Source organism: Lactuca saligna, chromosome 6 (assembly GCF_052625555.1).
Source record: "Lactuca saligna cultivar CGN05327 chromosome 6, ASM5262555v1, whole genome shotgun sequence".
NCBI classification, from domain to species: Eukaryota; Viridiplantae; Streptophyta; class Magnoliopsida; order Asterales; family Asteraceae; genus Lactuca; species Lactuca saligna.
This window is the reverse complement of record NC_136422.1, coordinates 152,551,315-152,577,571: the sequence shown is the minus strand read 5'-3', so window position 1 is coordinate 152,577,571 and position 26,257 is coordinate 152,551,315. Positions and strand designations below refer to the sequence as shown.

Genomic DNA, 26,257 nt, shown 5'->3' with positions numbered 1-26,257 from the left:
TAGTTAAAATTCAACCCTTATACTATTTATAACATTAATGGTTAATTATTATATATATATGTATAAGAATAAGTCGTTTTACCGTTAGTAGGCCTCATTCACGAAGCCGGTCTATAAGGTGGGTATAAGGTTGTTGCCTATAAAATGGCGACTTAATGGGTGTATACTCTCACCCACCGCTTGCTTGATCGGTGGAGGGTCGTTAGCCGAACGGGTAGAACAATGACTTTAAATCCTCATTAAAAGTATAATGAATATTATAAAATAACTAAACTCTTTTAATTCCCAATCTTAGTTATTTTAGGAAAATGTGAACATGGTGCTAATCCATGGAATTCACACTTTGTACCTTACCAAGTCGTTGGTGGAGCGTGTGTGGTTAACCGGCACACTAACTAGGACTAGTAAGGATCACGAAGGGTGACTTAATGTTGTCATAGATCAATGGAGCGTGTGTGGTTAACCGGCACATTGATTAGGTGATAATATTAAGAGTACCAAGTGAGTTAGCATGGTTATTCACACCTTGTTTTGTGATCCTCGGCATCCCAGTCACAAAACTTGAAGGGCACAATCGAGATTGAAACATGCCATTGAAAAGTTCAATGAATCTCAAAAGAATCTAGGAATTTCAAATCCAATTAAACCTAATAAATCATTTCGTTTTCATGGTGGAAATTGGTGAATCGTCATTCACCTACCTTTCAAATATATTATTACTTAGATTACGGCATCCCTCTTCTAAGTGTAATATATTGTGATTGGATCCTAGCCTTAATATTACATTTGGGTGTCTTATTAAGGATCCTAAATATCTAATCTAAACTTACTTTCTTCTTTCAGATGTCTTCCAACACTAATGCTTCAGGCTCTAACCCAACTGGTTCTTTCTCTCTCATGAATCTTTGTGGGAGGGTCATCTTTGATGGTTCCAACTTCATGGATTGGATTAGGAACATCAGGATGGTTACTCGTTACGAGGACAAGGAATATGTCCTCGATAAGGAGTTAAAAGAACTTGATGAGTCTACTGCTACTCCTGAGGAGATCGCTGAATTCAGGACTCATGAGAGAGATGCTACTAAGGTGGCATGTATCATGATGGCCACGATGACAGCCGAGCTCCAAAAGTCATATGAAGATTTCTACCCTTTTGAGATGCACCAAGACCTGATGGAAAGGTACCATCAGAGTGCTCGTCAGGAGCGGTATGAAATAATCTCCTCCATAATAACTACCCGCATGAAGGACGGTGAATCCGTCACGAGCCACATGCAAAAGATGCAAAGGTATGTGGACCGTTTGCTGAAGCTGAATGTTAACATCCCCGAGGAGTTAGCAATTGACATCATTTTGCACTCCTTGCCTTCTTGTTATGATCATTTTCGAATGACATATCATATGAACAAGGAGGAAGTTACCCTCAGCAAGCTTCAAGGACTCTTGAAGACCGCTGAAACCGGTCTTAAGGGTAAAGCGGTTGTTACCTCTACTACTCCTACTCCAACTTCTACCCCTGTTTTAGCTATTGGGCAAGGCAAAGGGAAAAAGAGGAAGCACCCTTCGAAGGGTACCAAGGGAAAGTCTCTTGAAGGCTCCTCATCAAAGACTAAGAACGGTTCTGTCACTCCTTCTGCCATTCCAAAGGATGCTGAATGCTTTTATTGCCATGAAAAGGCACACTGGAAGCGAAACTGCCCTAAGTACTTGCAGGATCTAAAGGATGGGAAAGTGAAACCCACCTATGCAGGTATTTACACTATATTGTCTAATTACTCAACATATTCTAACTCTTGGGTGCTTGATACAGGATGTGGTATTCACATATGTTCTGATTTGCAGGGCCTAAGAAGAAGTGAGGATGTGGAGCACGGGAAGATAAACTTAATCATGGGGAATAGGAAGGCTTCACCTGTTTCCAAGATTGGAGTTTATACTTTGTTGCTTAATAACGGGTTAAAATTAGATTTGAATAAATGTGTGTACTCGTCTGAAATGGCGAGGAATATTATTTCTTTTCATGCTTTGTACAAACAAGGTTTTACCTTTTCGTTTGATAATGAATGTGGTGGTATTAATGCTTTCTTTAATAATGTGTTTTATTTTAAAGCATTACCTTGTGATGGCGTGTATGAAACTGTGTCGATTGTAGACAACTTAGGAAATAATGTGTTGTATATTGATTCTTCTACTAGCCTAGATAAAGCATCATTGTGGCATTGTCGTCTTGGACATGTAAACAAGAAACGCATAGGACAACTCCAAAAGAGTGGAGTCTTGGAATCATTTGACCTCAAATCAGATGATAGTTGTGAATCTTGTCTACTTGGAAAAATGACAAAATCACCCTTCACTGGAACTTGTGAGAGGGGTGAGGGTTTGTTGGACATAATACATACTGATATATGTGGGCCATTCAAAACCGCCACAAAGGATGCTAATCGGTATTATGTGACTTTTATTGATGATTATAGTAGATATGGGTATGTCTACTTAATCAAACACAAGTCCGAAACCTTTGAAAGGTTTAAGGAATTCAAGCAGGAAGTAGAAAATCAATTGGGCAGGAACATTAAGATGCTTCGATCCGATCGAGGTGGTGAGTATCTTAGTACCGAGTTCCTTGACTATCTTAAGGAGTGTGGGATTGTCTCACAATTGACTCCTCCCAGGACACCACAGCTGAATGGTGTAGCTGAGAGGCGTAATCGTACCTTGTTGGACATGGTTCGCTCTATGATGAGTCGAGTTTCGTTACCAATCTCTTTTTGGGGGTATGCCTTAGAGGCTGCCGCCCATATCCTTAATCTAGTCCCTACAAAGAAGGTTACCAAAACACCTCATGAGATGTGGACTGGGAAGGTTCCCAATTTGGACCACATCAAAATTTGGGGTTGCGAAGCTTTCGTGAGGCGCGAAGCTCATGATAAGCTTGAACCCCGAAGTGAAAGGTGTATTTTCATCGGCTACCCACAGAAATCCTTCGGTTACCTTTTCTACAGACCCAGTGAGAATGTGGTCTTTGTAGCACGAAGAGGGATCTTTCGCGAGAAAGAATTTATAAGCCAAGGAGACAGTGGGAGGCAGATTGATCTTGAAGAAATTCAAGAATCAATTGGTGAAGGAACCTCAGACACTAGCAATCAACCTGAGGAAGAAACTCCTGTTGATCCAGCTGACGAGTCTGTACCTCCGAGACGTTCCACACGGGTTAGGAACACACCTTCGTTTTATTATGGTTTTCATATTACTGCGGAAGGTGATACGTTTATTAGTGATAGTACACTAGTAAATTTGGATGAACCTAGCAGTGTTGAGGAAGCCATGGCAGGCCCGGAGTCTGCTAAATGGAAGGAGGCTATGGACAGCGAGATACAGTCCATGTATGACAATCAAGTTTGGAACTTGGTTGACAATGTACCGGGCCGTAAAACAGTCGGGTGCAAATGGATCTTCAAGAAGAAGACCGACATGGAAGGAAAAGTGCATACTTATAAGGCTCGACTGGTTGCGAAGGGTTTTACTCAAACTCAAGGTATTGATTATGATGAAACCTTCTCGCCGGTAGCAAAGATTAAGTCCATTAGGGTTATGTTAGCCATTGCAGCATTTCATGATTATGAAATATGGCAAATGGATGTCAAAACCGCTTTCCTTAATGGAAAGTTGGCTGAGGATGTGTACATGAATCAGCCAGAGGGTTTTGTCAATGCAGAGTACCCTAATAGAGTATGCAAGCTTAAGAAATCCATTTATGGATTAAAACAAGCATCTCGTAGCTGGAATCTTTGTTTTGATGAGAAGGTAAAAGAGTTTGGCTTCTTGAGAAGCGAAGATGAGTCTTGCGTGTATGTCAGAGCTAGTGGGAGTATAGTTAGCTTCTTGGTACTGTATGTGGATGACATACTACTCATAGGAAATGACATCCCAACCTTGCAGGAGGTTAAGTCCTGGCTTGGGAAGTGCTTTGCTATGAAGGACCTAGGGGAGGCTACCTATATCCTAGGGATAAGGATATTAAGAGAAAGGAGTAGAAGACTAATTGGACTTAGTCAGAGTATCTACTTGGATAAGGTGTTGAAAAGGTTCAACATGGAGAATTCCAAGAAAGGAGATTTACCGATCCAAAGCAATACCAAACTGAGTAAGACTCAGAGTCCGAGTACAAAGGCAGAGATAGCTGAGATGAGCCAATTACCATATACTTCCGCAGTTGGCTCGATCATGTATGCTATGACTTGTACCCGTCCTGATGTGGCATTTGCTTTGAGCATGGTCAGCAGGTATCAGGGGAACCCTGGCAAAGCTCATTGGACCGCGGTAAAGAACATTCTCAAGTACCTGCGGAGGACTAAGGATTGGGTCCTTACCCTTGGTGGCAATGATGACTTGAGAATATTAGGGTATAGTGATGCTGGTTTTCAGACTGATAGGGATAATTTCCGCTCTCAGTCGGGCTGGATCTTTACCTTAAATGGAGGGGCAATTTCTTGGAAGAGTTCCAAGCAGGAGACGGTGGCTGATTCGACTTGTGAATCAGAGTATATAGCAGCGAGTGAAGCAGCGAAGGAGGCGATATGGCTAAAGAACTTCATCGGAGACCTTGGAGTTGTACCAGCTATTAAGGAACCTATAGAGATTTTATGTGACAACAATGCTGCGGTTATCTTAGCCAAGGAACCAAGAGATCATGGCAGATCCCGACACATTGACAGAAAATATCACTTTATAAGGCACAAGATTGAAGAAGGACTCCTTGTGACAAGGAGGATATCGTCAGATGAGAATCCTGCAGATCCCCTTACGAAGGGACTGACGAGGGTTAAGCATTTTCAGCATGCGAGACGCATCGGGCTGAGGGACGATATTAGTTTTACAGATTAGATAGTTTTCCTGAAACTTGTAAAATGTAATCGACGTTTGATGATGAATAAAATTTGTGATTTATTTATGAGTAAAGTGTTACTATCATTGTCAATTATTTACTATTGTTTCAGTTTTGCATGTTTTGACTTCCAGAATAATTAATTTATTCAAACCTCCACAATCGATCATACGTCGGAAGTAGGTATGAATCAAGATTGTCATGAATTGGGTTTGTAGATGCCTTAAAGGTGTTTAGACATGGCAATGGTTGCTGCAACATTCATGAGTACTCATAAGTTATGAGTATTGGTATAAACCCACGCTCACTTGTATCACTTCATGGAATTTATCTCGAGTGATCGTGAGACGATAACATCATATAAATCTTTAAACCTAGAGATATGAGTTGTTACCTATGAGTTGGTTGTGCATTGATTGCACGTAAACGCATCAGTAACTTGATGTTATAAAACGTGCCTTTGTGTACAATTCAATAAGTAGTAGAACAAGCATATCAGTCGAAGTTTATCTGTTCCTTCTAGAAATAGAAGCGATATCTGGGCCCCTCGATGATTTTGTGTTGACCCATGAACCAGGCCTGGTCAGAACTAAACCGATGTGTTCAGTGAAGTTCTTCGTCAAACAAATCGGAAAATAGAGAAACAACTGCTAGACAATAAGCAAGACATAGTTCCATGTGTTTGTCCGGCTGATATCATGAGAACAGAGGATTATGTGATCACTTATCTAAAATGGCGCTTCATAGTTCGACAGAGTCTTCATTGTTCGAGGGAGTTTTCGAGAGCTACGATTGTTGGTTGGTTCCTGAAGTTATAGGCAAATATAGTTATTAGACTTATCCAAGTGGGAGTCTGTTGGATAAGGTGTCTAAGTCCATAACTTATTTGGTATATACTTGACCCGACCGGTATGGTCCATTTGGGTTGCATCTCATCCAAACTATTATGGATAATTTTATGAGAGTTATACACATATGTTTATTAATATATTATGAGTTATAATATATTAATATGAAGTTACGTTATTTAATTAGTTTTAGTCTTAAATTAATTATGGATTAATTTAGAGATTAAAAGGAATACTAATTAAATTATGGGCTATTTGTTTTATATAGTGTGGGCTAATACTCATTTTTTAATGGGCTAGGCTTATGTGGAAGTCCATGGATGATCCATGGAGCTTTTAACCCATGGATCCTTGGAAAAGGAAAAGACATGGGTTATTAGGGTTTCACCCTAACCATGCATACTATATAAGCATGCTTATGGAGCATGAAATGAAGCAAAAGAGAAAACTAGTGATCTAGTGTGTGTGTGCATGTGTGTGGCCGAAAATACAAGAGTGTGTATACTCTCTCAAAGTTTTCCAAGAGTTTGTGGTGTTTGTGATTCCATTTGAGGCATTCACACTATTGGTGCTTGGCCCTCAAACTCCTAAGAACCCAACTCATCAAAAGGTATGTAATCTCTTCTAACTCTTTTATGTTGAAATGTTCCCCGTGCCATGTTAGATAGGTTATAAACCTTGGAAAATTATTATTTTGCATGTATTTAGACAAACATAGATCCAAGGTTTATTAGGGTTGCATGCACACTTAGGAAGTGTTAGATTGCTCAAAACCCAACAGAAACTTCTTCCAAAAACTGGAAGTGAACCGCACATCTCGATCTGATATCACTGACACTGGCACCCCGTGCCGCGCCACTATCTCCCTGATATAGATATCGACCAACTTTTCGGCCGAGATACTCTCCGGAATCGGAATAAAATGGGCGCTCTTGGTCAACCGATCGACGATGATTCCAAATCGAATCTAATCCTCGCACCGTTCGTGGAAGCTTAGTGATAAAATCCATCGTAATATCCTACCATTTCCACAACGGGATGTCTAACGGCTGCATCTTGTCGTGCGGTCTCTGATGCTCGGCCTTGACCTTCCTGCAGGTCAGACACCGCTTGACGTACCATGCCACATCCTGCTTCATGCAGGGCCACCAATAGTTTAGGCGAAGATCCCGATACATCTTCGTCGCCCCTGGATGAATAGAGAATCGGGATTTGTGCGCCTCCTCCATCAAGATCTGGTGCACTCCTCCATGATACGGCACCCACACCTCTATGGTGTAGTGTCAATAACCCCCGACTATCATAATCAAAGGAGGTGACTTGACCCACTATTCACTCACTCTTCCGATGCTCCTCCTTCATAGCCTCCTGTTGAGCCTCCCGAATCTACTCCAACAGGGGAGTCACCACAGTCATCCTCATGCAAACATCCTTGATCGGCGCCGCCTTGCAGCTAAGCGCATCGGCCACCACATTGGCCTTCCCCGAGTGGTAAAGGATCTCGCAATCATAATCCTTCACCACGTCCAACCACCGACACTGCATCATGTTCAGATTCGGCTGATCCATGATGTACCTCAAACTTTTGTGGTCCGTGTAAATGGTACATCGAACCCTGTAGAGGTAATGCCGCCATATCTTGAGGGCGAAGACCACCGCCCCCGACTCTAAATCATGCGTCGGGTAGTTCACCTCGTGAGGCTTCAGCTGCCTCGAGGCATAAGCAATGACGTGCCCCCTATGCATCAACACTGTGCCTAAGCCTGAGATCGATGCATCGCAATATACCACAAAATCCTCCACGCCCTCGGGCAGGGCTAAGATCGGCGCCTCGTGAGGCTTCACCGTTACCTTGTTGAACTCCCGATAATCTATACACATCCAGTGCGACTCGTCCTTCTTCTTCACAAACAGAATCGGGGCTCCCCAGGGTGAACTGCTCGGTCTAATGAATCCCTTGTCTAGCAGCTCCTGCAGCTGCGTAGACAACTCCTACATATCAGGAGGAGCCAACCGATATGGTGCCTTGGCTATCGGAGCCGCACCAGGAACGAGGTTAATCCTAAACTCCACGTGTCGCTCCGGAGGTATCCCAAGAAGCTCCTTTGGGAAAACATCTGTGAAATCTCGCACTACCGGAACCTCGCTCACTGTCGCCTTACCCGCCTCCCGGGTATCCATCACATACGCGACATATCCTGCACATCCCTGCTGAAGGTAGCATCTAGCCCTCGCTGCTGAACATACTGCGGGTCCACACTATGGCCTCTCGCCATGAATCACTAACTCTCCCCCACCTGGGGTCCTGACTCGCACTAGCTGCTGCACGCAATCTATCACCGCCCTATTAGGGGTAAACCAATCCATGCCTATAATCACCTTGTTCCCAAGCAACGGAATGGGAACCAAGTCCACCAGATAACGCTCCTCAAATAACCTCAAAACACAATCCCTGAACAATGCTGATGCTCGCACCGATCGATCATCGGCAATCTCTACCTCTAAAGGGCAATCCAAAATACCCGAAGACTCCGTGAACTTCTTGCTAAGCGCAAAGGAAACAAACGATCGGGTAGCACCCGAGTCGAACAACACCTGGACTGGGATATCGTTCACATGGAACGATCCTAATACATATATATATATATATATATATATATATATATATATATATACATAAACCAAGCACATATCAATATCATATCATCATATAAATAAATGAGAAGGAAAGAATCATGCCCGTCACCACATCGGGTGCAGTGCGTGCCTCCTCGGCGGTCAGTTGAAATGCCCGGCTCCTCACCACGGGAGTCTCTGCCTTGCCCTGCCAGCCATCTGTGATCCGTAGGGTCGCTGGAGCTGGCACCTTTACCGGCGCTGAAACTGTCAACTGGGGGCAATTGTCCTTCTTGTGGCCCCTCTGGTTGCAGTGGAAACACAACAACTCAGACGTCTGAATAACTGCTGCCGGAGCAGTGCAATCCCTGCTAAAGTGCCCAGACTTGTCGCACTTGTAGCAGCCTGATGATCCCAACCTGCACGCCCCCTCGTGCATCTTGCCGCATTTCCTGCAGCGGCCCCGTCCGTGTTGGCCTTTCGGCCCCACATCTAATCCCTTGGGCTTCTTCCCCGAAGCCCCTCCTGGCTGTCCCTCGTTCGCCTTCTGTTTCTGGATGTGCTCCAAATCTATCTCCCTCTCCCTCGCCCTGGCAATCATGGAGTCCAAGGTGGGGCAAGCTGAAAAACTAACGTGCTCTCGAATATCAGCCCGGAGCATGTCATGATAGCGGGTCCTCCTCATGTCCTCATCGCCCGCATATTGGGGCACCAACAGTGCCCTCTCCCGGAACTTGGCGGTGATCTCCGCCATGGTCTCCGTCGTCTGTCTCATGTCCAAAAACTCTCTGGCCAGCTGCTGAAGCTCGACATCCGGTGCAAACTCTGCCCTGAACCTAGTCACAAAGTCCGACCATGTCATAGCCTCGATAGTTGAGGCTCCCAAAGAGTCACCCACTAAGTCCCACCAATCTTGAGCTTAGTCTCGTAAACATTCTGCTGCATACCTCACCTTCGACCCCTCGGGGCAGAAACTAGTCAACTGTGCAGACTCAGTGTCTGCAATCAATCGTCTGGCAGCTATTTTGTCCTTCGCCCCATGAAAGTCCGGTGCACGACTGCCCCGAAAGTCCTTGAAGGACAGTGTGCGAGATCCCGACTGACCGGATGCTATGTCACTCCTAAATGCCTGGAGGCGATCCTCCATCATGTCCAATATCCCCTCCTTGATCGACCCGAAGATAATGGGGGTCGACTCAAGGATACCTCTGGTGATCTTCGACGCGATGAACTCGCGCAGCCTCTCATCTACTGGCTCAGAACCGGATCCCGAACCCGATCCCTCTCCTGAACTGCCAACTACTGGCCTCGGGCGTAGTACCACCATTTTGAAATACAAAGAAATAACAACTGTTAGCGATACTGATACCCCTGGAGGGATCCCACCCACTACAAGTTCCTTAGCCTTATCTTAACCTTCCTCAGTTCGGGTACGGATCCTCTACTTTCAGTAGTACGGGCCCATACTACCTTCCACATCTATCCGTACCTTCCCCAAGGACCGCCTCGACTCAACCAGGTCCCTTCCCCTACCGCTGATCACTGCTACTCTTTATCCTAGGCCTACCCTAGGAAACCTCTGATTCCACCCAACCTAGTCCTCAGCTGCTGAAGGCCTTCTGGTGATGCCAATTAACTATTACCTGAATACAATCACATGTGCTGAGGCTCGGATAATCCTTCGAGTAAGGGACTCTTCTCTACAACGGTTAGGACTCAAACAAGAGCTACGCAATAGAGTCAAATCCAACACTCTGAGATTATTCAACCCTGATCACATGTGACTTTAACATATTCACCTAACAGTTAACTCCCATCACTTCAAAGCCCACATAGCACAAAGCAAACAACATTTGGACGTAAGAAAAACAATCTCAAGCAACTCTATCCTCATAGAGAGAACTGAACTAGCATACAATGCTAAACTCATACTATCAGGAATAACCTAAACAAGCTACCCTACTGCTGTCTACTCAACTCTAGCATGCAACTCTTTCATATACTGAAGCACATAAAGCAGGCACATAAGGCATCACTCCTAGATCCTTAGTCCTATTCTAGCATGCTGTTCTACAGAAACTGATAAACATAAATAAATTTGTATGGGTACATTGGGGAATACTTACTTGAGCTCGGCCGGTCGCGCACATCACACACACTGTTCTTTCTTAAAACCCTTTACTTAACCTTTTAGAAAACATTTTCTCTTTCCAAAAATCTTTTAATCCCTCGATTTGAGTTCAAACACCCCCGCAGGTGTGTCTGAATCCCTCAAACCAGGGCTCTGATACCAACTTGTAACGACCCAATTTTTACGTCCAAAAATTTCATTTTTAAAACATTACTTTAGAAAACGTTAATAATTAAAAACATTGTTTGATCAAACCACATCACATCGTAAAGCGTGTCTAAAAGCCAAATCATACAACCAATCAAAATATCAGAGTATAAATCCCAGAGAAATCCAATAGATGCGGAAACCAGCGTGTGTGCATGATGTGCCGCTACCGCACCAACTCCTTCCCCTTCGAAGAAGAGGTATCTGAAACCAAAACTGTAAACTGTAAGCACAAAGCTTAGTGAGTTCCCCTATTGTACCATATACCATACAATCACATAACACACATAAATTGTCAGGCATATCTGGGTGCCCGACCTACCCCTTCGGTCCTCTCGACCGGATACTGCCTAACATATCTGGGTGCTGGGCTCCCCTTCGGTCCTCTCGATCGGATACTGCCTAGTAAATCTGGGTTCTGGCCTCCCCTTCGGTCCTCTCGACCGGATACTGGGGACTATTTCACCCCCTACTACTACCACATAGCAGATATATCCCATAGTCTATCTAGCATGGTTGGGCATGACCGCCCCTTCGGCCCTATCGACCGGTGTTCTGTGGGACTATCTCCCCCTACTGTCACTAACACATAAACATAACACAGGTAGTAGAAACCCTAGATGAATATCACAAAGACAATCATCTAATCACACATCTCCTATCGATGGGCCGACATTGTGGCCTTAGACCCACCGCTACTGGAAGGTAACTCACCTCGTAGCTGCTGATCTATGTGGTAATAGTCTGTCTGCTGCTATTCCTCCGGAAATCCTCCAGCTGTAATTCCCACCAAACACTTAGTCAAAAACTGCTAACTGCCCTTTGGGTAAAATGACCATTTTACCTCTGATCACGCCCTAAGTCAAAATCAGAGTCAACTTTCAGTTGACCCGACTTGCCGAGTTGGCTCACCAACTCGCCGAGTCCCTGTCCAAACGACTGACCTGGATTCTGCTTCTACTCGTTGAGTTAGGCGTTTACTCGACGAGTTCTCCTTCCAAACTGATGTTCAAGTCCTTCATCTTACTCGCCGAGTTGTATGAACAACTCGTCGAGTTCATCTTCACCCGATGAATAATTTATACTGTGACTCGCCGAGTTGTATGAACAACTCGCCGAGTCTGTTCTTGATCTAAGGAGATTGCCTTGAACTCGCTGAGTCTGGGCATCGACTCACCAAGTTCCATTATGGGTGAGTTTTGGCTTCCAACTCACCGAGTCCACCCTGGACTCACTACACAACTCGACACACCTAAAAGGGGACAATCTCGGAGACTCGCGACTAGACTCGCCGAGTCAGATGAGCGACTCACCGAGTCTTCTTCATGCAAGAGCCATAAACACGATTTTGCTCGAATCCAGTCCATGCCATTCATAGATCTGGGCTCCTAGAGCATGAATAACACGTAAAGTTTCCAACTTTACGTGTAAATATCCATCCATGAGGGTTTTAGGGTTCAAAATGCACCAAAAGAGTAGATCTAAGGTTTTCACGCAACATGGGTCCATAAAGGTAGTAGATCTGAGCTCCTGGAGCTTAACCACGCCTAGATCTAGAGGTTACTCAACTTATTACGAACCCCCAAACATACACAAGCTTGGAAATGGTTCAAGAAAGACTTTAATGGAGCTATAAGGGACTATAAGCATGAAGACAAAGGGAAAATCGAGTCATACCTTAGGGAACACACTGAGAAAGCTCAAAGATGCTTGATCTCCTTGTCTTCTTCTTGATCTACTCTTTTCCCACTCCAAAACTTCAAGAGAGCACACCAAATGCTTCAAACACACAAAGAAACAACTCTTGAACAAGGTATAGGGCTCTGAGGGTGAATGGGGGCGAGATTGGGGCGGAATGAGAGTTTAAATAGGGTGTAAACCCTTGAAACCTAGGGTTTCATCCAACAACGGTGACTCGCCGAGTCCAGGATATGGACTCGCCGAGTCGCCAACTTAAAACGTTTCCCGGGTCCCGACTCTACTCGGCGAGTCGGACCTATGACTCGCCGAGTCCAAGGCTAAAAATGGAAAACACTCAAATAAGATTTACATACCAGGAACCAGGTGCTACACATTGCTTATGCTTCGAGGCAACTGAAGCCTCACGAGGCGAACTACCCGACATACGATTTACAGTTGGGGGCGGTTGTCTTCGCCCTCAAGATTTGGCGGCATTACCTCTATGGAGTCCGGTGTACCATTTACACGGACCACAAGAGTTTGAGGTACCTCATGGATCAGCCGAATCTTAACATGAGGCAGCATCGGTGGTTGGACATGGTGAAGGATTATGATTCTGAGATCCTTTATCACCCAGGGAAGGCCAATGTGGTGGCCGATGCACTAAGCCGCAAGGCAATGCCGATCAGAGGCGTATGCATGAAGATGACAGTGGTGACTCCGTTGTTAGAGAATATTTGGGAGGCTCAGCAGGAGGCTATGAAGAAGGAACATCGGAAGAGCGAGTGTATAGTGGGTCAGGTTTCCTCCTTCGATTTTGATAGCCGAGGGTTATTGACACTACACCGCAGGGTGTGGGTGCCATATCTCGGGGGTGTGCGCCAAGTTCTGATGGAGGAGGCACACAAATCTCGATTCTCCATTCATCCCGGGGCGACGGATATGTATAGAGATCTTCATCTAGACTATTAGTGGCCTTGCATGAAACGGGATGTAGCTTGGTACGTTGAGCGGTGCTTGACCTGCAGGAAGGTCAAGGCCGAGCACCAGAGGCCACATGGTAAGATGCAGCCGTTGGATATTCTGCTGTGGAAATGGGAGGACATCACGATGGATTTTATCACCAAGCTTCCCAGAACCGAATGGGGAGTGGATTCTATATGGGTCATCATGGATCGGTTGACCAAGAGCGCCCACTTCATACCGATCCAGGAGAGTATTTCAGCAGAAAGGTTGGCCGATATCTACATTCGAGAGGTGGTGGCATGGCACGGAGTGACAGTCTCTGTGATTTCAGACAGAGATGTACGGTTTAACTCCAGGTTTGGGAAGAAGTTCCATGACGAGCTGGGTACTCGTCTGCATTTTAGCAATGCTTTTCACCCGCAGACGGATGGTCAGATTGAGCGGACCATCTAAACTCTGGAGGATATGTTACGGGCGTGTGTGCTAGACTTCGGTGGTAGCTGGGATACTTATCTCCCTTTGGCTGAGTTCTCATACAACAACATCTACCACACGAGTATTGACCGTCCTCCCTTCAAGATGTTGTACGGGAGGAGGTGCAGGACCCCGATATGTTAGGGTGAAGTTGGCCAGAGGGTCATGGGGAGCACCAAAGTGGTGCTCAAGACGACCGAGAGGATTCAACAGGTTCGGAGTAGGATTCAGACTGCACAGATTCGGCAGAAAAGTTATGCCGACAAGCGCCGTTCAGACCTAGAGTTCCAGGTCGGGGATATGGTTCTTCTGAAGGTGTCTCCTTGGAAAGGTATCATCCGATTCAGGAAGCGGGGCAAGTTGGGCCCAAGGTACATTGGACCATTCAGGGTTGTAGCCTGGGTGGGAAAGGTAGCGTACAAGCTGGATCTGCCAGCCGAACTCAGTCAGATCCACAACACTTTCCATGTCTCCTAGCTGCGGAAGTGCCTGGTAGATGACTCGTCGGTGGTACCCCTATAGGATATTCAGGTTGATGACAACCTAAATTACATTCAGAGGCCAGTGGCAATCCTCGACCGGAAGTCGAAGGATTTGAGGAACAAGAGGGTGGAGCTCGTGAAGGTGCAATGGCAGCACCGGAAGGGATCGGAGTGGACTTCGGAGCCGGTGGAAGAGATGATGGAGCACTACCCCGAGCTATTTCAGGAACGAGCAACAGACTTCGAGGATGAAGTATAAAATAAGTGGGAGGAGATTTGTAGCACTTGGTTCTTGGTACGTATTCTTTTTAATTAACTCTTTAAATATTTGCATTTTTGGCCTTGGACTCGACGAGTTGAAGGACCAAATCGCTGAGTAGAAGCGGGATAAGACGCAGGGTCTAAGCTGTAGACTCGGCGAGTCGGTTCCCGGACTCGGCGAGTAGACCCTGTCTGGACAAAAACCTTAATATGAAGGTTTGCATCCTATTTAAACACTTTAACCCGGCCTCCTTCGTCCCATTTACTCCTAGAGGACCCCCATAGCAAACCCTAGCCGTTGTTGAAGCAAACTAGAGCATTTGAAGTGAGTTTGGTGTTCTTGTGATCCAAGAGAAGCTTGAAGGAGAAAGAAAGGACTAAAGGGGATCCGAATTTATGCATCATTTGCAGCCCATTCAAGGTAAAAAGTTTGTACCTTGTTCTTCCAAATGCTAGATCCCATTTTGTGTAGTTTTAGGGCTTTATGAGCCATTTTAGCTAGCCAACCATGAATGCAAGCATGGTTGGGGATGAGGGTACGGATCGAGGACCCTTGAGAGGTCACAAAGCAGAAAGGGGGTGCTCTTTCACCCAAGAAAGGCTCCATGCAACTTAAGGGATTGTTTTAGGACCTTTTGAGCTTAAAGTCCCATGCAAGCACGTAAAGGTTGTAACTTTACGTGCTAGAACGGTCCTAGGAGCATAGATCTATCCTATGATCAAGAGTTGTACATCAGAAATCAAAGATCTAGTGAGAATATGCGACAGACTCGGCAAGTCCATCCTTGGACTCGGCGAGTCCAAGATTAAGTCCCAAATCAGTTAAGGGTCAAAAGGACCTAGTTGAGTATGGAAAGGTTTTAGGGAGTCTCGGGGAGTGACCGAATGTTCTGGACTAAGCCATTGTTTGGGATATTTATGGGACTCGGCGAGTCCAAGGCAATCTTCATATGGATGAAGATGAATTCGAGGAGTTGTTCATACAAATCGCCGAGTCAAAGACAGGACCTGTTTATCAGTTGAAGATGAACTCGACGAGTTGTTCATACAACTCAACGAGTAGAGATTGGTATAAGGACAAATGGAAGGATAAGGACTCGGCGAGTTGGCGAGCCAACTTGGCGAGTCAGGTCAAGTGGTAGTTGACTTTGACTTTGACTTGGTCGGGGGTAAGATGGTCATTTTACCCCAAGGATAGTTAGTAGGGTTTGATTGAGTGTTTGTGGGAATTATAGCTGGAGGATTTCCGGAGCAACAGCAGCAGATAGTTAGTTCTCGCGCAGATCATCAGCTACTTCGAGGTGAGTTACCTTCCAGTAGCGGTGGGTCTACGACCACAATGTCGGCCCATTAGTAGGAGTTGTATGATTAGATGATTGTCTGTGTGATATTCATCTAGGTTTTCTACTACCTGATATGTCTACGTGCTAGTATGATATGATGCTATGTGCTAGGGACAGTAGGGGAGATAGTCCCCAGTATCCGGTCGAGAGGACCGAAGGGGAGACCAGCACCCAGATATGCTAGTCAGCATCCGGTCGAGATGACCAAAGGGGTAGGTCGAGCACCCAGATATGCCTGACAATATATGTATGTTATGTGGTACGATGGGGGAACTCACTAATCTTCGTGCTTACAGTTTTCAGTTTTGGTTTCAGGTACCTCTTCATCAAAGGGGAAGGAGTCGGCGCGGTAGCGGCACATCATACACATACACTGTCTCCGCTTTACAAACTTGTTCTGGGATATGTACTATGATATTTTGTTGTTTTCATATTTTGGTTTCAGACACGATGTATGTTATGAAATGGCTTGATCAGACAATGTTTTATTTACAAATGTTTTCCAAAGTATTGATTTAAAAACGAAAATTTTGGACGTGAAATTGAGTCGTTACACCTAATATGAAATTTACAAACATGGTTCCCATATTTCACAAAAATTATAGAAAGAGACCTTACGTAAGAGACAATTACATACATAATGTCGAAAATATAAGATTAATAGACCCGTGACAATGTACAGGCCATCTCAATAGTTACTTATTAAATATCGACGAAGGAGAGGAACCCCAGAACCAATCTAGATTGGAATAATGACCCCAATTTTTTACTCAAGATTCTACTTCTTCTTTGACATTTTCTTGTTTAAAAATATCTTTGAACAAAAAGTTGAAATACAAATCTTCATGAGCATAAATCTGTACAACATGAACAAGAGTATGGAACGAGTTGATCATTTTATGCATGGAATAACATATAGGCCTATATGTAAACTTTTATAAATCTAGTTACAAGCACTTATAGGCTTTCAAATAATTGTGATGATTTTTGAATTGTCGCTCATCTTTTTTTCAAATTAGTTAACATTCTCCTAAATACCACTTACGAGAGACTTGAACCCATGAGAGTCTGAAAGAGTCACTTTTTACCGATAAATCAAATGCCCTTTGGTAATTATTAGCATCTCATTAAATTATCCGCCATACAATATTAAATATGCATGGTACAATCTACAGAATTATAATAAAAGTTCTAAAATTAACATCACGAATTGATATAATACAACAAGTTAAGGGAACAATCATCGAGAGAGAAAGCTATGCAGCAAATTAAAGGAGCATTCGACATTAGTTTTTTAATGAGAATCAACCGGATGAGGTATTTTATATATGCATTTTAATGGAATTTAATTTCCTACGCTTTTAGAAACCAAACCTAGCTAGGAACGCCAAAATTCGACAAACAAAACGCCATCTTAGGATATTCATGTAGACGACTCTGGTAACGGATTCTGGCGTTCATCTTCCGAGTCTCTAATTGACTCATGTAACACATCAACTATCTCATTCATCGTTGGTCGATCTTCCGGATTATTTCGCATGCAACTGTCAGCCAATTTTGCAACTTTTCGGGCCCCACTAAGAGAATATTGATTATCTGCTAGACGTGGATCAATCATCTTCCAGAATATCTTGCTATCGGCTGGGAACTGTTTCACCCAGTTGGTAAGCATTTGTTGAGATTGTGGAAGGTTTCTATCAATAACCCTTCTGCCCGATAAAACCTCGTAAAGTACAATTCCAAAACTCCATGAATCGCTATTTGACTTTAGATGACCACAGTGCACGTATTCCGGGGAAGCATAAAAAGACTGGAGTGGAAACCAAAGCAAATTAGAATAATCATACAGTTGGATGAACTAAAACGATATGGTTATAGAATTAATAAGTCATTATATTTCATAATCATGATTGGCATGGTTAGAACAGATGGAAATACAAAATCATAAAATCATAAAATCAAAAAGTCATTATAGAACTTTATATTTACAAAACTGAAAATAAATATAACCAAACCTAGTTTAAATCTAAATAAAATTAAAAATAATACTCTTTGTAGTAGATTTTAAAAAATAAATTTTTAATTAAGTGAAAATAACAAAAGTTAAGTGTATAAAAAAAATAAACACCCACTACCTCATTAATGAAATCAACAAAATGGAACATGTTAGATCCATTGGTAAAACAAAAATGGAAATGATCATTGCATTTCTTTTCTGAATATTCCATATTAAGAAATACTACCTAAGGGTTTAGTCATTTAGCCATATGATAGACATATGATTTGAAACACTCACCACTGTACGTACGTACGACAGGTTGCGTACTTGTCCTCTCTCAAGCCCAAAATCTGAAAGTTTTGGGTTGAAATTCTCATCCAACAACACATCCCCCGAGTTGAAGTCACCAAATAGCACCTTAATCACAAAAACATTAGTGTATAGTTTAATTAATATGTCATAAAATAGTTACTTTGAACAATTAGGAAAACATTTTGTAAAACATATGTATACCTGGGTCTCTAAACCCTCATGGAGATAGGCGAGACCCTGGGCTGAACCAAGGAGGATTTGTAGCCTTTTCATCCATGGAATTGGTGGCGATGCTGTGTTAAAGAGATGATAATTTAAGCTTTTGTTTGGCATATACTCGTAAACTAATAGTCTTTGACTTTGTCTCTCTTTTTCATCGTCTACTAAACAGTATCCCAATAGCTTTACAAGGTTAGGGTGTTCCACAACACCAAGAAACTCAACTCCTGATAGCCATTCTTTATGCTCCTGCACATCACAAAACAATACTTTTTTACGTAAAATGTTGGATTTATACTCCAATAAAATAGCTTTGTTTTTGTTGTTGTTCCCAACACTCTGATCTTGATCTAACTACAAAGTTTAAGCAAGTGTGTTATAAATCTTGAAGTTGAGAAGCCAGTATATATATGGGCTCTAAATTCATGATGTTAAGAATTGACCGATAAGATGCATGTAATACAACTAAATTTATAACTAAACAATGGATTCCCACATCCCTAACGTATCAGAAAGATTAATCAAATAATTATTAAAGAAAATATTTTTGAGAATTTTAATGGAAGACCTGCATGGAATGATTGTAAAGTTTTGTGATGGCCACCAACAAGAGATGTGCACCTTGATCATCAGCAGGTTTAACAGGTTGAATAAACCCTTTATACACATTTCCGAATTGACCATTTTTTATCCATAGCGATCTGTTAAAATTATTAGTAGCATTTTTGAGCTCTGAAAACGAGAACTTCCTCAAAACATGTCCTTCTTCTTTGTACAATAGTGGTGAAGTGATTGAACCAGTGGAATTTACTAATCTTGTCGGTGGTTTGGTTGATGGGTTTTGCTCCTGGAGCTCCGGTGATGATTTCCCTTTTCTTTTGGTTCTGGAACTGAAAATACTGAAACACTTCATCTTTGGGAAGAAGCCAAGAACCCTAAACGGTGAAGTGAGAAAACTGGGATGAAATTAGGGGATATCAGAAAGATTAATTAGCAACGGAGCCAGGTGGGGAAGAAGATGATAGAATGGTGTGGCTTCTTTGTATGTTGAGAACAAAGATGTGGATGATGATGAGAACGGGAGTGAAATAGCTTTGATTTCAAATCTTCATACGGAATTTTATGAACAATTCAAAGGAAACTTCATATGGATATATGCCAAACTACCCATTTCTGGTAACAACGTAACATGTTTTGCTTTCAGATGTTCCTCCCTTTTGAGATACTACAGTTTCATAAACCATTTTGATCAATAGTCATATATTTAAAACGTAATCTATTAAGATAACTAGATTATGACTGCATAAAAAAACATAGAAACGTCTACAGATATTCCATAAGGGAACGATTAAGAACGATTAAATATATGTGAACGATTAAGAACGTTAATGTTGTTAAGCGAACCAAGAGAACCAAAAAGAATTGCCAAATACACAGTTCTTATGATGTCACTGCTTCAAGTATGATCGTTGGATGACCATGATCACCTCGGGAAAATTGCATTGACTATGGTGTGATGTAAGGCAATTTTCTCATGTCCAATGTAGACAATCTAAATTTCCTAACATTCCAGGAAATTCATATACGTTAGCATGATGAGAATGCAATTTGATGATGCCATTACGTATAGGCTTATATAAATATTTTGGCCCATAAAGCTGAATAATAGTTTTTCAATAATAATGGAGATTATCTCGTGCAATCCTAGCGGACATCTTAAAACTCTCGTCCAACGCATCAGACATGATGCTATATTCTAATTGACGAAGTGCAACTGTGCATTTTTGTAAATGAGTGAAACTGAGTGTACCTTTAGCATCAGGATGTTGTTGGAAAAAATACACCCTCGTTAGATCTTCAACTATACGTTCGCACAAAGGTTTGAACATTCTGCACGCCTTCGGAAATAGTACCCTTGAAAAGTAGCTGTCTTTTGAAAGTAGTCTTGTATCAAGCGTTGGTTTATTTTCTTCATAATTTCTATAAATATATCTTCGAGTTCTCCGTTCAGCACTTCCGACTATGCTACTCCATGCAGCTTCATACGTTTACTCCGCCAATTTAGCAGTTGCGACAACAACATCAAACTTAACAGCAAAGTCTTCAGAAGAATCGAACGATGACATTTTTTAATTTTTTTTGATTGGAAATGTAGTAGAAAGATTAATTAAAAAAAAAAAAAAAAAAAAAAAAAAAAAAAAAAAAAAAAAAGAGTAAAGGTTTGAGGTTTAAATAGGATTGCTAAAAGGTTAAAAAGGAAAGAAAAAGAAACATTTTTTTTTAATTCTAATCGTTCAACGGTCAATTGGAATGAAAATTGAAAGAAATGAACGCTCCCTTAGGGTACCATAGTGTGGCCTCCACCACACCCCTACCGTGGTGGAGGGGCGGTGTTTGTGATGATGTAGCGGGGGTGGTGTGGCCTCTGTCGTAGCCACACCCTTTGGCCTTATCGTTAAGTAGTCAAAATCGGTTGATGGTTTAATACATAACACAAATTCTCGAGTGTTTGAATGTGTAATACTGTAAAAGGAAAATTCAATTTTCAAAACATTTTCATTTATACTTGAGTTTATATCATTTAAGTTAGTCAATGATCAGACTAAATAGTACATGAATGCTGGTGATATTAGTATCATATCATCTAATGTGATCGACATTGCTCCCCATGATGGGAGCGTAATAATTGGGATACAAAATTTCATAGGGAAGTTCAATGTTCAAACCTTGTGCTAAGAACAGTTGGATTGCTTCTAATATAGCATGAGAAACAATATCACACTTCTTGAGCTTGATAATCCTTCTAAATTGTCTTAAATCTAGTTTAATATGTTTTTGTAAAAAAAAAAAAAAAAAAAAAAAAAAAAAAAAAAAAAAAACTGGTTATATCTTGGTTAAAACTGATTTTGAAAAAACATGAAATTGTTATAAGTTTGTTTTTAACACATCGTATAAAACATAAATCAAAATGTCAAATAATCATAAAAGATGTTCCAAAACTAAATTTAAAAATTAAAACATATCAAAATAAGTAGTTTATGTTTATTAGCAATTACAGTTGCCTCAAATTTACCCATCATATAATCGACAACATGGCATGTGTAGACTTTAGCGTGAGTTGAACTAAAAAATATGTGTGCTATAGTTGTTTCTTAATTTATGTCAAGTGAAAGAACCTGAATTGCAAGCACACGTCTAATAACTTCAATTATACGGTATAAAAAGTAAAATAAAAGAACAAAAATGTACAAATTTAGATCTTACGTCTCATCATCATTCTTCACAGTTAAAAATGAAATCACAGAGAATATTCAAGGTCATTTTCTTTTGTCTTGGAACTTGGGTATTCTTTAATGAACTCTTAATTCAACGAATATCCTAACGATTCACAAATCACTTTGAATTAAACTACAAACCAACCATATGGGGTAATTAATTTTTCACATTTTGATGATGATTTTTTGGTATAAATGAATCTTCAAAGCACGTACACTCATTTCCAATACTTTGGACTCGAGTATTCCATCAAGGTGCATCATATCTATGTGACCATTTGATTTAGATATAAAAAGGGGCAAATCGTTTGCCAACAATTGCTCAAAGTCATTTTGTCTCGATTCCTGATGTAACTCAAATTCTTTAAGGGTTTATTTGTTTGTGTACTACGTACATGATAGCCTAGCTTTGATATGTGTTTATGTAAATGATATACTAATGTAATTAGTTTAGTAAAATAGGCACATGCATTTTACAATTTAACATAAAAGAGCTCAAGACACTGAAAAATCTACTACATAAATCAAAATTAATAGCGCCAAGGAATCCAATTTTATAACAGTTAAGCATTGAGACGAAAAAGAAAAAAAAAACGGATAACATTTTTGGTAAAAAGTTTGACAGCTAATGAAGTGGATAAAAGAATTAAAACTTATTAAGTGGTGTTGTCACAAGAGAGTAAAAAAATAAACTGTCCTTCCTACTACATTGTTGATGTTATGATGCTACTCCATTGGTAATAAAGATGGAATGGAGTCTGCAAGCAAATTAGTGACTTGATTTAGTTGTTTGTTTATTTACTATTATCATCAATCACTCGTTAACAACTCCAGCAATCACCCACAAATCAGAAGCTACTCAAGTAGAGGTAGAAACAAGTTGCAGAAATTAAGCAATTTTAACTCCTGGATTAATAAATGCGATTAATTTGGTTTATAAAAAATGATAAACTTTGGTATTTTTTTCCCCAAAATGTATATACCCCTTAAAACTAATAAATCAACACCATTCAATTCAATGAATAAAGCGTAAAGAAATTTGTAGTTCTATAATGATGTGGATATCTATTTATAAGCATCAAAAAAGTTACAAATATCAGTACTTTTGACTGCAAGTTACATAAAAAGTGAATATAGTAGTGGTTTGTGTGAAAAGTCTAAACTAACCTTACCTTATATAAACAAGACTTGATGGATTTGAGGATGAGAAGAAATGAGAATCATTCATACTTCATATTTGTTGACCATGTTCTTCACCAGTCAAGGGCTGAGATTCACCATCTGCAATAAATTCAACCATCATTAATTTAAGCTTGTAAGAACATCACAAATTATAAAATTATAAAATTGTAAAATACAATGACCAAGGTTTGGATTTGGAATTGAATTGGCAGTGTCTTCAGCTGTTGTTGATGGATTCAGTTTGTTAACTTCTAAAGATGATTTTACCCCTCCTGCAACCTGCATATTAGTTGCACAAAACAAGATCATATCTCATACATACACTTTGAGTAATTAATTTATTATGTTAAACATACAAATTAAAGAAATAATTATTAGAATTACAAAAATAACCTCATGAGGTGGAGAAATGTGTATGATGTTCAGGTTCAGGACTTTTTGTGGTATCATGCTCAATTCCCTTTTTTACACTCTCAACTGCATCTCTTTTCCTAATATTTTTTTTTTAAAAAAAATCAAATTTTATTATTAAGTCATCAAATATAGGTTTATTAAAGAGATTTACAACCTTCTTAAATCATCAACAATTGTTTTCTTGATGTTGTTTGAGAATAAAACTTCGGCTTCCCATCTATAACTGTCTCAATTGTATAACAATTTGTAATGTTTTTTTGTTACTTTTGCTTGAAATGTTCTCTTCCCTTGTGGATTATGATACTCATTCAAATACACATTCTGTCTATCTGCAAATCAAAAAAGTCAAAATGTCAACACATAATCAGAAAAAGTCAAAATTAAAAAAAAAAAAAAAACAAAAAAAACTCATACTTGGTGGAAACTGGATATGACTTGGCATTTCCATTGGGTATCGGTATCGCACACTGGAGTCAAAGTCAAACCTTGATGTTCTTAACTTCTCAATCTCAACTGTTTTCTCAAAGATAACTTCTCCAGTTTTCTTTCATCTCTTCTGTTTTCAGTTACAATCCCTAAAATCAAAATCAGTTAGCATAAATGTATAATCAGTAATGTAAGGTAATTGATTCATTGTGAAATTCACTTCAAGGATTGATTAAATTAAACCTGTGAATAGGTAGAACATGTCATCAAGTTCTTCAAGTTTCTTATTGCATCCACCTATGAATATAAGAGCACCTCCATGTTGTGGATGTAAAGTGCTTCCAGCCATTGAAAATCTTGCAGAAGGCCCTTCTCTTATTGTCATAACTTTAGTCCATGTAAAAGTTTATGCACAAATGTTGGAAATATCAAGATATAACATATCATAAAATAAAAAATAAAAAACTTGATACTAAGGGTTGAAATTAATCAAGCAAATTTGGAATGCGTTCAATCAATAGTGATTTATTTTTCTTTAGGATGACATCATCAGAATAATGCAAAAAGATCTAAGGGTTGAAATTAATCAAGAAAATACAATGAATGGTTCTGATTATTGAAAGTGATGTCATCAAGTTTCTCTTTTAATAATATTTAGAGAATTGTGAAAATGGTTGAAAGTTATGATTTCAACCGGCTAAAATACAAAGTAACGTAAATATGATTTTTCTTAGAAATCAAGGGTTTTGAAACAAATAAAAATAAATTCATATATATATTTCAAAGGCCATATTTGCTTTGTTTCAAATGTATCTTTTATTATACTATAAAAACTAATAAATGTCGATAAAAAAATATAAGATAGTAAAAGAAATTGTAGGGGCTTTTTTGTATTTCAAAATAAAGATTAAGAGTTCACAAGAAACCCCAATAAAGATGAAATGTTAACTAGCAATTCAAAGGTACTAAGGAAAAACTTGAAATGGCCGGATGCCAAAGTACTACTCTGCTGCTAATACATTTTTTGTAACAAAGTAAGATGTTTTGCATTCAAATGTTCCACTCTTTCGAAAAATACAATTCTCTTCTTATATGACAATAATGAATTTTGTAGTAAATGATTCAATTACCCTGAGATGAATAAATGCTTTTGTAATACAATTTTATTATAATACAATTCTCTTGTTATATGATTTTGAATAAATGAATTTTTGTAGTAAATGCTTTTTATGTAAATATAAGGGAAAATGACACATACGCCCTATGAAGTTTCTAAGGTTGACCCTTTTAGTCATTTAAGTTTTTTCGTGGTTTTATGAGGGAACCAACTTGTGGCAACCTTATCTTTTAGTCCCCTTTATTTGTTTTAGCCGGTTTAGAGCACACGTAGACAAAACTTGGGACCCACCTCTCTCTCACACACAAACACACCAGAAAAACCCAGAAACAACCAAAGTTGTTGCCTTCTTCAACCCATCCTCTCATCTTCCTTCTATTTTGATGGCAGGCTGATCCAATCACCACCAAACCACCGTCATGGCCAGTTGAAGCAAGCCTCCTTCTATTTTGATAGCACACAGATTCCACAAGGCTTCAACGTCCGTTCAATCTCTCCAACGAATTTATCTGGATATAGAGCATGGTTAAACACATTCGAAAACTCAAAGTCAAAAGTCTTATCATCAAACGGTTGATGATGAAAATCACCCTTGGTCACAATAGGCGGGTAGGGTACAAGATCCAACCTGAATGAATCATTAACTCCGACTCGTTTCAAAGCCTCCACTTCCTGCCCAACTCGAGCTCCAACACAAAGCGCCTTTGATGAATTTGCGAGCAGTTTTTCTTGTTTTAATTGGAGAAAAAATTGGGTGAAAACCCGAATCTTTCAGTCCCAATCCCTGGAGGTCCATATTTTTCGGAGTTTTGGGTTGGTGGTTTTGTGAAGCTGGTGGTGGATGTGGATGTCGTATGAGGTGTATTCGGGTCGGATTTTGAGTCCGTTGATGGTGATTGTACGGTGGCTGGATTTGGGGTGTATGGATTGTAGAGAGAGAAAGATGAGGTAGAAAAGAGAGAGGAGAATTAGAGAGAGAGAAAGAAAGCTTTGGGTGTTGATGATTTTGGTGGGTTGATTGGTTCTTTCATGTCTGCAACTGCTATATCTATATCAGAGGATACTAAAGAGCAAAACAACACATCGTGCATTAGAGAGAGAGTGTGTTGTGGGTCCCTCTTATTATTTTTAATTATTAAAATGTAAAAATACGTGAGTTGTCATAAGGGGTAACCGTGAGTTGTCATAAGGGGTAACCGGGTTACCCCTTCATTCTCTCAAAAAGGACATTTTAGACCTAACACAACCAATTTTGTTCCCTTAAAAGGTACATAAATAACATTAGAGACTGAATGAGTAAACCCTAGAAACATTATAGGGCATATACGTCATTTTCCCTAAATATAATGGATATAATGAATAAAACAAATAATTCAGTATATACTAATTGAAAAATACTTAAATATTATATATATATATA

The 26,257-nt window shown here is 40.4% G+C and overlaps 1 protein-coding gene across 4 annotated transcripts; it reads right to left on the bottom strand.

The window, feature by feature from the left end:
- Positions 1–17,101: 17,101 nt before the first annotated feature.
- On the bottom strand, positions 17,102–25,885 carry LOC145000965 (putative serine/threonine-protein kinase PBL19). 4 transcript variants are annotated; one of them, XM_078960275.1, is made up of 12 exons: positions 25,466–25,885; positions 25,129–25,346; positions 23,964–24,107; positions 23,709–23,869; positions 23,449–23,623; positions 23,274–23,371; positions 23,057–23,159; positions 22,871–22,979; positions 18,992–19,648; positions 18,406–18,672; positions 18,190–18,309; positions 17,102–17,703 (listed from the first exon to the last, which is right to left on the bottom strand). In XM_078960275.1, the coding sequence occupies exons 9-12, from the start codon at positions 19,334–19,336 to the stop codon at positions 17,317–17,319; spliced, it is 1,119 nt and encodes a 372-aa protein (XP_078816401.1). In that variant the 5' UTR covers positions 19,337–19,648; positions 22,871–22,979; positions 23,057–23,159; positions 23,274–23,371; positions 23,449–23,623; positions 23,709–23,869; positions 23,964–24,107; positions 25,129–25,346; positions 25,466–25,885; the 3' UTR covers positions 17,102–17,316. The 4 variants fall into 4 exon arrangements, 2 of the variants coding, with proteins under 2 accessions (XP_078816401.1, XP_078816400.1); XM_078960274.1 differs by having other exon boundaries at positions 23,063–23,159; XR_013661436.1 differs by lacking the exons at positions 17,102–17,703; positions 18,190–18,309; positions 18,406–18,672; positions 18,992–19,648 and adding an exon at positions 22,308–22,456 and having other exon boundaries at positions 23,063–23,159.
- Positions 25,886–26,257: the final 372 nt, after the last annotated feature.

Coding starts and splice junctions, on each gene's coding strand:
- LOC145000965 (XM_078960275.1), bottom strand. CDS start 19,336: ATGAAGTGTTTCAGTATTTTCAGTTCCAGAACCAAAAGAAAAGGGAAA. Junction 18,673..18,991: donor TTTACAATCATTCCATGCAG/GTCTTCCATTAA, acceptor TGTGATGTGCAG/GAGCATAAAGAATGGCTATC. Junction 18,310..18,405: donor ATGAGGGTTTAGAGACCCAG/GTATACATATGT, acceptor TTTGTGATTAAG/GTGCTATTTGGTGACTTCAA.